General features: G+C 40.8%; 1 protein-coding gene across 1 annotated transcript; it reads left to right on the forward strand.

Moving 5' to 3' along the window:
• Positions 1 to 305: 305 nt before the first annotated feature.
• On the forward strand, positions 306 to 10,890 carry LOC129844890 (zinc finger protein 32-like). Its single transcript, XM_055913059.1, has 4 exons — positions 306 to 783; positions 1,210 to 1,307; positions 1,441 to 1,618; positions 8,076 to 10,890. Exons 1-4 carry the CDS (start codon positions 564 to 566, stop codon positions 8,624 to 8,626), a joined length of 1,047 nt encoding a protein of 348 aa, XP_055769034.1. The 5' UTR covers positions 306 to 563; the 3' UTR covers positions 8,627 to 10,890.
• Positions 10,891 to 13,304: the final 2,414 nt, after the last annotated feature.

Raw genomic sequence — 13,304 nt, forward strand, 5'->3', positions numbered from 1 at the left:
CATCTAGATAAAAACGAAAGTGAAAAATGAACAGAGCAAATGTTTATTAAAACACTACCTATTCATAGAAGTATGTATTCATCATGTACATATTCATATTGCAATGAAACAGTAGGGAGCAGGTCTCGAACCCTCGACCTTCTAGCCCGAGGTCCGGCGCGATAAATCAGCTCATTGTTAAATTATTATGACGTTTTATTCCAATACAAAAAGTGTAGTAACTATTGTTTCCAAACTGCACTACCCACTCCAGCCAGCAGATGGCGAAGTGCGTCTTTCTTCTGACTCTTCTTTCGTGACGTGTAATGGACTGGACCGGACGCTTCTTCAGGAACAACAACACAGCTACTCTTTCAACCGCCTCGGTAGCTTGCTAGCCAACATAAAACTGAAAGATTGACGCTTTAGACCATGTAAAAGTACATTAGCTAATCTCAGTTTTGTAAACGCAGTTCAGGTGACGTATCAACTAGTTAACTTTAACCTAATTTGCTTGTTCAATTTGCAAAGTTGTTAAACATTGATAGAGCCTAGGCTAGTCGCTAATTCTAACATCCCAGACCATGAGCTCACTCAACTACTCATCCCCTGTTAAAGAAGAGGTCTGCTGTATGCAGAAAGAAGCTCTGGGGCTAAACATTGTCGTGAAAGAAGAAGAGGATGTTATAGAGGAAACCGAGGAAGAACCTTTTAGAGAGGAAGAGGATGCTATCTCAATAAAGGTGAAGGAGGAAGACGTCTTGGGAGTGAAAGAGGAGGAGACAGAATATCAGATTAACACCAGTGAGTACTGTCTTAAAAACAGGGGCACAAACTATGCAGTTCTTGAACTAATGTGGGGTTTTAAGGGGGAATTCTACTGAAGTTCTACACTTGAATATGTTGTTCTGTACTGTAGGAATTGTTCAAGGGGCCATCTGCCTTTGGTACATATATTTTGGGGTCTTTTAAATTAGATTTATTAAATTATCCATGTGGTCTACATTAAAGTGCATCTCATCTAGTATAACAGGCTTTTAAAATGCAATGTTGGAGCATAATTTATACTTAAAATATCAAAGGGATGCAAAAGGCACCCATTTAGTGGAACGACCCTTTAACATTTGTATTTTAGGCCCTCTTTAGAGAGATTAATGCCTCTTGTAAGACCCTATGATTATAATAGACGGTCGTAAGTTCACTATCTGTTTGATGTTCTCATTAACACAGGAGAGAGACATGACTATTGTGGATCCTCTGGGGAGCCTCAACAACATCCTGATGCTGACGAGGCAGAGAAGAGTCTCTCCAGATCAGAACACCAGATGGTACAGCTTGGTCTGGTCTAGCATACGGCTTGCTCCGTCTGGGTCTGGGCTGGGTTTCTGTAAAACATTTCATGACAACAGTGACATCAGCATCCATAATGATATGTGTCTGTGTCCCCTCTATGGTTACCAGGACAACGCTAGTCCTTCCTCCCTCCCGGAGTCCCTGTGTCGTGCCTCTCCCGGTAGCACCTTACTGCTGGGTATGAAGAGGTTGTCTGTGCAGTTGGTGGACTGCAGGAAAACAACGGGGCTGAATGGAACTGTGAGAGGAGGAGAAGAGAAGAAAGGATCCGATTTGACACATCAAAGTAAGTGCTGTAGTTTAGTTTGAACAAATACAATAGATCTGCCCACTGGTATCTGTTACCAGGACAACCAGCAGAGTTCTGTTAGTTGACAGGAAGATAGACTGGTATCTGTTACCAGGACAACCAGCAGAGTTCTGTTAGTTGACATGAAGATAGACTGGTGGATATGGATGTTATGAATATAACACTAAAAAAGGATTCTGCCAATGAAAGAGAGAAACCAATAGACCATATAAGACCTTGATGAAAGTTAGCTTTAGAGAGAAAGTTTCAAGATGATCTGATGTAAGCTGCATGTTTTACAAAAACATTTTCTCAAAACATTATGAATGTTACATTGTCTGTCCCAGTCAACTCCCCCTTTCTTTACAAGACTGTAGAACACACAAACTAAACTCCAGACACTTCAATGTGGTCTGTATTGCTTCATTAACATTGAAAAGTTTAACTATGTCTCATTGGTTAGAAGACATTAGTTTGTGTATTATTCCAATAACCAACCAGGAAAGGTAGTGTATCAATTTAATGTATGTATTAACCTGTCTAGGATGAGGGTGCCGCTAGCGGCACTCCCCCCCCACCCCCACTGAAAAGGCAGAGCCGCGAAATTCAAAAAAAAATTTTTTTTTAAATTTTTAACTTTCACACATTAAAGTCCAATACAGCTAATGAAAGACACAGATCTTGTGAATCCAGCCAACATGTCCGATTTTTAAAATGTTTTACAGGGAAGACACAATATGTAAAGATGTAAATCTATTACCTAAAAACACATTAGCATAATCCACCATCTTTTATTTGTCCACCAACACCAGTAGCTATCACCAATTCGGCTAAACTAAGATATTTATAGCCCCTAACCAAGAAAAAAACTCATCAGATGACAGTCTGATAACATATTTATGGTATGGGATAGGTTTTGTTAGAAAAAAGTGCATATTTCAGGTAGATGGCATAGGTTACAATTGCACCCACCGTCACAAATGGACTAGAATAACTACTTAGAGCAACGTGTTTACCTACTTACTAATCATCAAACATTTCGTAAAAATACACAGCATACACTAATCGAAAGACACAGATCCTGTGAATACAGACAATATTTCAGATTTTCTAAGTGTCTTACAGCGAAAACACAATAAATCGTTATATTACCATAGCACACAGCACATAGCAGCCCAGCATTGATTCTAGCCAAAGTGAGCGATAACGTCAACATCGCCAAAATATATTATTTTTTTCACTAACCTTCTCAGAATTCTTCAGATGACACCCCTGTAACATCACATTACAACATACATATACAGTTTGTTCGAAAATGTGCATATTTAGCCACCAAAATCATGGTTAGACAATGTGAAATGTAGCCCAGCTGGTGAGAAAATGTCCGTGCGCCATATTAGACAGTGATCTACTCTTATACATAAATACTCATAAACGTGACTAAAAAATATAGGGTGGACAGGGATTGATAGACAATTTAATTCTTAATACAATCGCGGAATTACATTTTTTAAATTATCCTTACTTTTCAATACAGTTTGCGCCAAGCGAAGCTACGTCAAAAAACATGGCGTCCTAAGCCACTAACATTTTTCGACAGAAACACGATTTATCATAATAAAAATGTCCTACTTTGAGCTGTTCTTCCATCAGTATCTTGGGCAAAGGATCCTTTCTTGGGTCTAATCGTCTTTTGGTGGAAAGCTGTCCTCTTGCCATGTGGAAATGCCAACTGCGTTCGGGATGAACTGGAAGCGTGCCCAGCCATTCACAGCGTTTCAGAAATAAATGTCCCAAAATCGCACTAAACGGATATAAATTGCTATAAAACGCTTTAAATTAACTACCTTATGATGTTTTTAACTCCTATAACGAGTCTTAACATGACCGGAGAAAGATTACTCCCAACACTAATGCTTGGAACAGGTGCGGGTCGGTGTCCTCCACGCGCATAACGCAGCTCCAAAAGACTTACTAGCTACAGGGTTTTTTAATTTATAGTGCCTGTGAACGCGCAATCGACCCCATTCAAATCGTCATCACGTAAAGGCATCCAGGGGAAGACGTAAGCAGTGTCCGTATACTCATAGCAATAACTGTGGCCTTTTAACTGACTCCAGATCAGGGGCCAACATTTCTGAAATCTGACTCCATGTCAGGGAAATTGCTGTAGAATGGGTTCTGTTCCACTTAGAGACAAAATTTCAACTCCTATAGAAACTATAGACTGTTTTCTATCCAATAATAATAATAATATGCATATTGTAAGATCAATAATTTTGTGGGAAGCCGTTTCAAAAATTACACGATTAGCATAAATAGTGACAACAGCGCCCCCAGCCTCAACAGGTTAAATTGAACGAGACAATGATATCCAATCAGTTGAGACTGGATTGATATCCTACAGCGTAACCTGAATTATTTCATGAAAAATGACTGGCGATTCTTCGCCAGAGGTTACTGATAGCGCAAGCTGAGATCTCACATGATTCCCGCCCGGCGCGGGAATTCACAATGAACAAAGGGGGGGGGGGGGGGGAAATGGCTGCTCCCTTTTGTTAGCTTAGCATCTGGCAATGCTTAGCTTTCCTTGCGCGGGGTTTCCACTTCGCGCCGCAAGGGATGTTCCCCCAACAAGGGAACGGGATGTTCCCTCAACAAGGGAACGGGTTTACTAGGTGACGTCTCACGTTCAACCCTTAAACTCTTCACGTGACCAAATGCGAGAGGTAGAAAGATAATGGCTTCGCTTCGGTCAAACGAATATATCTACTCAAATTTCCGTAATGGCTGGCTCATATGTCCTCTGCTCTAGGAATTGCTTATGACCGAGTCAGATCACTCCTGAAAGCGACCTACTAGTTGGACCACTAGTATTATTCTCAGAATGTCTGCATCGGCTGGTACATATGCCCTAGCTCGTAGCATTCAGTAGACCCTCCGACACACTGGCTTTCGTCAGATGTACCACAGGTGTGGTTCTCTCCCGACCAGTATCTGGGTGAAATGGAACGACACACACACGCTTCTCCCGCACCAGTCCTGCCTATAACTATTAATCTTACAGCTACCCCCCCATTTCAATTTCTGCTTGAAGACATACCCAAATCTAACTGCCTCTAGCTCAGGCCCAGGAGCAAGGATATGCATATTCTTGGTACCATTTGAAAGAAAGCACTCTGAAGTTTGTGTAAATGTGAATTGAATGTAGGAGAATATAACACAATAGATCTGGTTTAGATAATATAATCTTAATAATACAATCAATCATCTTTAAAATGAACAAGATAAAACAAACATTCAGATATGAATATGGGGACAATTTCAGTGGAAAACATAAGGCAACAGTACTTGTGCAAAGTTTCAGAATGATAACTTCCAAAATGAGTATGCTACATGACATTTATCATGAAGTCACCCAGGTGTCCCACACAAGTAGCCCAAATGTACCCAAGTGGCCAAATTGGTGAAGGTATACTTTTTGAAACAAATAACTATATACAAAATACCAAAATGGTATTCTAACACAAGGGAAAGGGAAAAAAAGGGAAAGAATATATATACATTTACAAAATAACACAGGTAACTATTTACACACTTTCAATATTTGGAAGACCCTCAGTCCTCTATCAAATCAAATCTATTTATATAGCCCTCGAGTAAATATGAACAGTTTACCTCTAGATGGCCCGGGAGGTGTGGAGCCAGAGACAGCAGGGGTCCAGCTGGATGAACCAGCTTCAGAGGGGCATGGACACACGTTGGCGACAGACACATCTCGACCATCCTCTAATCCATAATATGTAGACTGAGTTGAGGAAGCATGCGCTGGAGGAAGTATAGCCAATGTGTACTTTACACATTTCATTACATTTTTATATATTGCAAATAAAATGTAAAAACAATCACAAATAATATTTTATATTATTAATTTCAAACAATGGCATTAGCATGAGAAGAACTTACCAGTCCAAAACAATGTCCTCTCCGTTCAAAAAATATGCTTCCATTTGAGTCATGGTCGCTAACTGAGTCGTCTTCCAAAAGCATATGTTTCACTTTCACGATCAATTTCCTCTATAATTTTGTCTACATTCGTATATCTAGTCTTAGATTTAGCTTTCCCTGATTTATTCACCATGATTTTCGATATATAAACATCTGAAGATGCTTGTTACCGAAACAGTGCTGTGCGTAATGAGTTTGGCTACTTCCAGTATGAAACTTCAATGGCGAATGACGATCTTTACGCTGGAGTTTACTACATGGGTTGGTCTTCCAAAACACAAACATTAGATATTGACGTTTACCTCTGCTCATTGGCTATCTACCCAGCTAGATTTCAAGACGATTGGTGGTCATTGGGTTAAAATACAGTCAATCAACGAAACAGCGGTCATATAATTGGTGCACAATGAGGTCGTTACTTGTTGTCTTCCAATCGTTTTTTTCGGGTCAACACTTCCCGCGAAATGACCCATCAAGTTTGGTTGTGTTACAAACAAACAGTTGATTGCAAGGAAACCAAACATGACTGGATAAAGTCAGGTTTAGTCTGTGTATTCACGTCGAATGTTTAGTCAAATTGAATGACACGAAATTCAATGAGATAAGCGTTCACAAAATGTTTCGTGTTAGGCTATAAAAATGGATTTAACCGAACAAAAGACCATTCATTGTGTAACAATGAGCCTTGGGATTGCAAACAGAGCAAGATCTTCAAAGGTAAACAATTTATTTCTTTGCTATCTGTGATTTTGTTACGCCTGTGCTGGTTGAAAAAGTAGTTTGGTATGGGGCTCTGTGCTCAGATAATCACATCGTATTCTTTCGCAGTAAATCCTTTTTTAAATCTGACCACGCAGTTGGATTAGCAAGATTCTAGGCTTTTGAAGCATGTGAGACACTTGTATTTTCAGGAATGTTTAATATGACTATTTGTGGCGATCATCGTATGTTGTCGAATTCAAACCCGCATCCGGTATCCGTAGATAATTGAAGTTAATGGTATATATGTATCTTGCTACACAATTGGTATGGAATTAACCCAAAGTGCAGCCATAGTTTTATCTTTGATGCCTCCCACGGGGTGCCAATATGTCGTGACGTTGTATTAGTTAATGTGACGACTGCTGCTCATCGAATGATTAACGGTTTATAATTGCGTGATTAAATGAATCAGACAATTATTAACTCATTAACCTGGGCACCATGGGAAAATTAGTTTTATTGAGTTTCTATTTCCCAAATTACCTCAAAGAAAATCTGAATATCGATTTGACAACAGTCGCTAATTAATCAATTTCCTCTACAGTCTCATTGTGAACGGCGCATAATCCGGGAATCTGCACAAACCCGAGTCCCACCAATGAGTTCGTACCACACCAATTTTAGTTGATTATTTATTTACTAGAAAGCTAAAATGATAATAAAAGATACGCATACACAAAAACACAGTCTAGGCTGTTGATTAGAACTTAGTACAACGGGCCAACACACTCTGACGCGTGTTCCCCAAAATGGGGATTTAAAAGAGAGAAAAAGAGAAAGTACACGAGAGAAATATACATTTGGGTGCATTTGTCAGCTATGCTTATTTGAACCCTGACCTTGCCCCGAACTGCCGCTCTTATGGGTCAGAATATAATGATGTAATTACGTGTTGAAGGTCTCCGCTGTGGTTCTCTCCGCATGGGCCGTTTAGGCTTCAAGAAATGACGCACTTCTCGGGTGCAACTCTCTGGTTGTCCTCACGATGTCAGTGTCCTTTTTGCTTAGTGGTCTGATTCCTCACCCTTGTTCTGAAAGGGTTCTTCTGAGGACAGCCAGCCCTGTAGCTCAGGGCTCACAGCGTAGGAATGAAAACAGTGTAGATACCACGATTCGATGGGGGGTGGAGACCGGGTGGTCCGGCTTGAATTCACCCGCTTAGACGCAGCTATTCATCCATAGCATGAGTAGAAAAGGATTCCTTTGTCTTCAACCTCGTGTTGTGTTTTGGGTTCGTTGACTACTCAGACCTTTGCTGCAGCTCGGGTCACTTAGTCTGATATGTTAATTCTTAACTCACATGTCTTATACCCTCGGGTCAGATGTGGGCGTCACCGCCTTTAGGGCAATTCTCTGGGCGTACCAAGTTATGAGGCAAGGTCTAGATTTGACTCAAATCCAATTTTAGACAACTAACTTCACATTTCAACTTTACCAAAACATTCTCTTTGATTTGAACATTTTTCACACAACGTACAATGTATAAACATCAAGCATATACTAGGAAAACTCTTAAAGTTACAATGTTTTCATAATGATGTCGTCCTTTAACCTTTAATAACAAAACAAAAATGACATTAATTTTCATATTCCATCTATCGTCATTACCACCATTGTACAAGGTGACATTATCATGAAGAGGTTTCATTCAGGTCTCTCATTAAATAAACACTGTCTTTGGCAGGAGGAAAACCAAACTTCGAGGAACCAAAGAAGTCCAAACCAGCAAGACGACACCTCTGCTCCCAATGTGGAAAGAGTTTTAACCAGTTAGGAAGCCTGAAAGCTCATGAGCGAATACACACAGGGGAGTTGCCTTACCACTGCTCCCAGTGTGGAACTAGGTTTACCAGATTAGGAAGCCTGAAAAGACATGAGAGGATACACACAGGAGCGAAGCCACACCATTGCGCCCAGTGTGGAAAGAGTTTTAACAAGTTAGGAAACATGAAATCTCATGAGCGAATACACACAGGGGAGAAGCCTTACCACTGCTCCCATTGTGGAAAGAGTTTTAGAGAGTCAGGAAACCTGAACGCTCATAAGCGAATACACACAGGGGAAAAGCCTTACCGCTGCTCCCACTGCGGAAAGCGTTTTAACCATTCAGGAAAGCTGAAAGAACACATGAGACTGCACACAGGGGAGAACCCTTGCAAATGCTCAGACTGTGGGAAGACATATTACTCATCACGGTCACTTAAACGTCATGTGAGAATCCACACGGGAGAATAATTACTTCTCGTGTGTAAATTCATGTTTCACATCACATTGACTTAAAATTCATCAGAGAACATACACAGTGCTCCAATAGTCTTATATTGTTGACTGAGAATGTGTTTACTTGTATATACCATATGAAATTGAATTGTACAAAGTAGTCTTAAACATATATTTGTATGTTTTTATGAGAAAACATGAAGTGAATATGGAGTCTGTCAGTTTGAATATAGAGTAGATCAGATTCCATGTGTTTAAGTGGTCCTTTTTTAAACTCTGACTGTGTGTGTGTTTATCTGTGTGTCATTCCTCCAGCACTACAGATAGTCAAGTGATATTTGGATGTGATGCATTTGCTCCATTGTTTACATTTGCATTGTTGGCCCATGGATGATTTCATTAAATGAAAATGATCACAGACTCTGTAATAGAAAATGGTAATTGTAAACTCAGCAAAAAAAGAAACGTCCTCTCACTGTCAACTGCATTTATTTTCAATAAACTTAACATGTGTAAATATTTGTATGAACCTAAGATTCAACAAATGAGATAAACTGAACAAGTTCCACAGACTTGTGACTAACAGAAATGCGTCCCTGAAAAAAGGGGGGGTCAAATTCAAAAGTAGCATTCAGTATCTGGTGTGGCCACCAGCTGCATTAAGTACTGCAGTGCATCTCCTCATGGACTTCACCAGATTTGACAGTTCTTGCTGTGAGATGTTACCCCACTCTTCCACCAAGGCACCTGCAAGTTCCTGGACATTTCTGGGGGGAATGGCCCTAGCCCTCACCCTCCGATCCAACAGGTCCCAGACGTGCTCAATGCGATTGAGATCCGGGCTCTTCGCTGGCCATGGCAGAACACTGACATTCCTGTCTTGCAGGAAATAACGCACAGAAGGAGCAGTGTGGCTGGTGGCATTGTCATGCTGGAGGGTCATGTCAGGATGACCCTGCATGAAGGGTACAACATGAGGGAGGAGGATGTCTTCCCTGTAACGCACAGCGTTGAGATTGCCTGCAATGACAACAAGCTCAGTTTGATGATGCTGTGACACACCGCCCCAGACCATGATGGACATTCCACCACCAAATCGATCCCGCTCCAGAGTACAGGCCTCGGTGTAACGCTCATCCCTTCGACGATGACGCGAATCCGACCATCACTCCTGGTGAGACAAAATTGCGACTCGTCAGTGAGAGCACTTTTTGCCAGTCCTGTCTGATCCAGTGACGATGGGTTTATGCCCGTAGGCGACATTGTTGACGTTGATGTCTGGTGAGGACCTGCCTTACAACAAGCCCTCAGTCCAGCCTCTCTCAGCCTATTCCGGACAGTCTGAGCGCTGATAGAGGGATTGTACATTTCTGGTGTAACTCGGGCAATTGTTGTTGCCATCCTGTACCTGTCTCGCAGGTGTGATGTCCGGATGTACCGATCCGGTGCAGGTGTTGTTACACGTGGTCTGCCACTGCGAAGACGATCAGCTGTCCGTCCTGTCTCCCTGTAGCGCTGTCTTAAGCATCTCACAGTACGGACATTGCAATTTATTTCCCTGGCCACATCTGCAGTCCACATGCCTCCTTGCAGCATGCCTAAGGCACGTTCACGCAGATGAGCAGGGACCCTGGGCATCTTTCTTTTGGTGTTTTTCAGAGTCAGTAGAAAGGCCTCTTTAGTGTCCTAAGTTTTCATAACTGTGACCTTAATTGCCTACCGTCTATAAGATTCTAGTTGCTTAACGACCGTTCCACAGGTGCATGTTCATTAATTGTTTATGGTTCATTGAACAAGCATGGGAAACAGTGTTGAAACCCATTACAACAAAGATCTGTGAAGCTATTTGGATTTTTACGAATAATCTTTGAAAGACAGGGTCCTGAAAAAGATCTGTCCATTTTTTTCTGTGGAAGAAAAAGGGACGTTTCTTTTCTTGCTGAGTTTGTGTTTGTCATTGCAAAGATCTTATTATTAAAGATGTAATTTAACTGACTGGTGTGTGAACTTTGTCTCTCCTCATTTGGTAATACAGCAATTAACCACCACAGACTAACCTTGTGAAACTGACCTATTATAATCTCCTGTTCCTGGGAGTATCATCCTGCGTTGCAAACCAGCTGCACCTGCGTCCTTGTATGAATAAAGTCCCTCCCAGGAACAGGCAACTATAAAGATATGTGCTCATCACCCACTGCTTCAGGAATTCAGACTGTCTACACTGCGCTGTGTAACTCTGTTATTCTCTCTGAGCTCAGAAATAAAGAATCTTGGTTTGACTTGGACTCCAGCAGATCCTTATTTTATAATATCCACCACAACTCTCCCACAGATTGCTGTTTCATCATTGTCTCAATGAAGAGTTCCTCGTTCCACTTTCCTGGGGTTATTTACAAGCCTCCCACTGGTTGAATAAACGTTGTTTCCACGTCATTTCAACAAAACACCTTTTGTTTCATGGACTTGCAACCTAAATCCAATGACTGGTGACATTTTGTGTTGATTTCATGTAGAATTCACTTTAGTTGACGAACCAAAGAGATGTAAATAGAAACTAGATGTTGAACTGACGTCTGTGCCCAGTGGGCTGGTTTGAATAAGTAGCAGGTGTTGGATCAAAATCCACCTTAGTAGCTAAGTTTCCATGTAATTTGCAACAGATTTTCATGTGAATATTCTAAAATCTGCATTAAACAATATATGCATTTTTCCACAAGAAATGTTTCTATCAGACAGACTTATTGCTAATCAAAGGCTTTACGAGACAAAAAAATACTTTTGCTGTTGAATTCCCATGTGCCGAATGAAAAAATACAAGTTAAATAGGTTTCCATCACATTTTCAACTCTCCTGATGGTTTTAAAAACTTGTGTAAAATAGAAAACGTGCTCTTGTCCCGTGCACTGTAGCCTGCAGCTCACATATACAGTGATGGTAGGCTACCTACATGATGAGATTATTATGGATGAGAGAGATATTATTTTATTTGTCAAATGGCAGCCAAGCATCGATCATCATGTCACCAGAATAAGACCATCAAAATGTATTGGAAAGGAGCATGAAGCTCATCACATGCAGTTTCACCACCCCGTGAAGTTCATAACTTACTTATTCTGTAGCCTAATAAACTACATGGGTTCCCAAGTTGTAGAGGGAGGACCACACAACATATCATCGCGTGACTCCAAGTTAACTGAGATGTGATGGTTATTAAATAAATATTTTCTCATGGAGGAGTTTCCACCATTTCTCGCTCATAAATGTTTACTGACACAAAATGATCCCACCATGTAAAACAAACAAACAAATTGTCTATCTGCATTAATAGAATTGTACAGGCATATCCTGTTTCCGTCAGCCCGGTCATTACTTTTGAAATGGTTGGATCAATATCCACCTTCATGATATGGATGAAGCCTGATTTGGAATGTCTGAGTAGTTCTATCTGATGTCATAATACATCCATCTGATAATTAAGTGATATTTGGAATGTCTGAGTAGTTCTATATGATGTCATAATACACTCCTCTAATAATCAAGTGATATTTGGAATGTCTAAGTAGTTCTATCTGATGTCATAATACACCCCTCTGATAGTGATACATTTGCTCCATTGTTTCCATGTCAGTTTGTTTCCCACTGATGATTTATATCTGACAGAGGGGCTTTAAAGGAATAGTATGGTGACATCTTAGCGGGGCTTTAAATAAATAGGATTATTCATTCATTTAAGACTCCTATACCAACAATACACTGCAGCTTTGACATCAAGAAGAGATTGGGCTGATGGGTGTTGGTGCTACTATACAGGTAAGGCTGTCCAATATGAATGTTCAATACACACAATAGGTTGATCGGTAGCCAGATAGCTAGCTGCTACAGTCCAGTATGAATGTTCAATACACACAATAGGTTGATCAGTAGCCAGTTAGCTAGCTGCTACAGTCCAATATGAATGTTCAATACACACAATAGGTTGATCAGTAGCCAGATAGCTAGCTGCTACGTTTTTAGCAACACAACTCGCTATCAACAAAGTCAAAATGCCCTCCAGGCCTGGTGGTGGCAGCAGTGTACTACATCAACTGTTTACCAGAGCTTCCTGAGGGGGAAACAATTAGGCTGTATATAGCTTTATTTTGGAGCCAGCAGCATACCACCCTACTTCCCACAGCTGGCTTGCTTCTGAAGCTAAGCAGGGTTGGTCCTGGTTGGTTATGCAAGCATTTGTTTATTAGATTATGTTTATCATTAAGAATATTGTTTTATTTCTAAATGGTCACGCCTTGCTTTGGTCATGTGTTCTCTTATGGGTCAATCATTTTAATTAGAATATAGCAATTACGGTGTCTCCTCAATCACTCCCAGTGCCTTTGGAAAGTATTCAGATTGGGGACATTGCCTTGTGTAGGGTGCCATCTTTCAGATGGGACGTTAAACGGGTGTCATGACTCTCTGTGGTCACTAAAGATCCCATTGCACTTATCATAAGAGTAGGGGTGTTAACTCTGGTGTCCTGGATTAATTCCCAATCTGGCCCTCATACCATCATGGTCACCTAATCATCCCCAGTTTACAATTTGGCTCATGCATTCTCCCTCCTCTCCCCTGTAACTATTCCCCAGGTTGTTGCTGTAAATGAGAATGTGTTCTCAGTTGACTTACCTTGTTAAATAAATAATAACCATGTTTC

The sequence above is a fragment of the Salvelinus fontinalis genome, unplaced genomic scaffold (genome assembly GCF_029448725.1).
Source record: "Salvelinus fontinalis isolate EN_2023a unplaced genomic scaffold, ASM2944872v1 scaffold_0246, whole genome shotgun sequence".
NCBI lineage: Eukaryota > Metazoa > Chordata > Actinopteri > Salmoniformes > Salmonidae > Salvelinus > Salvelinus fontinalis.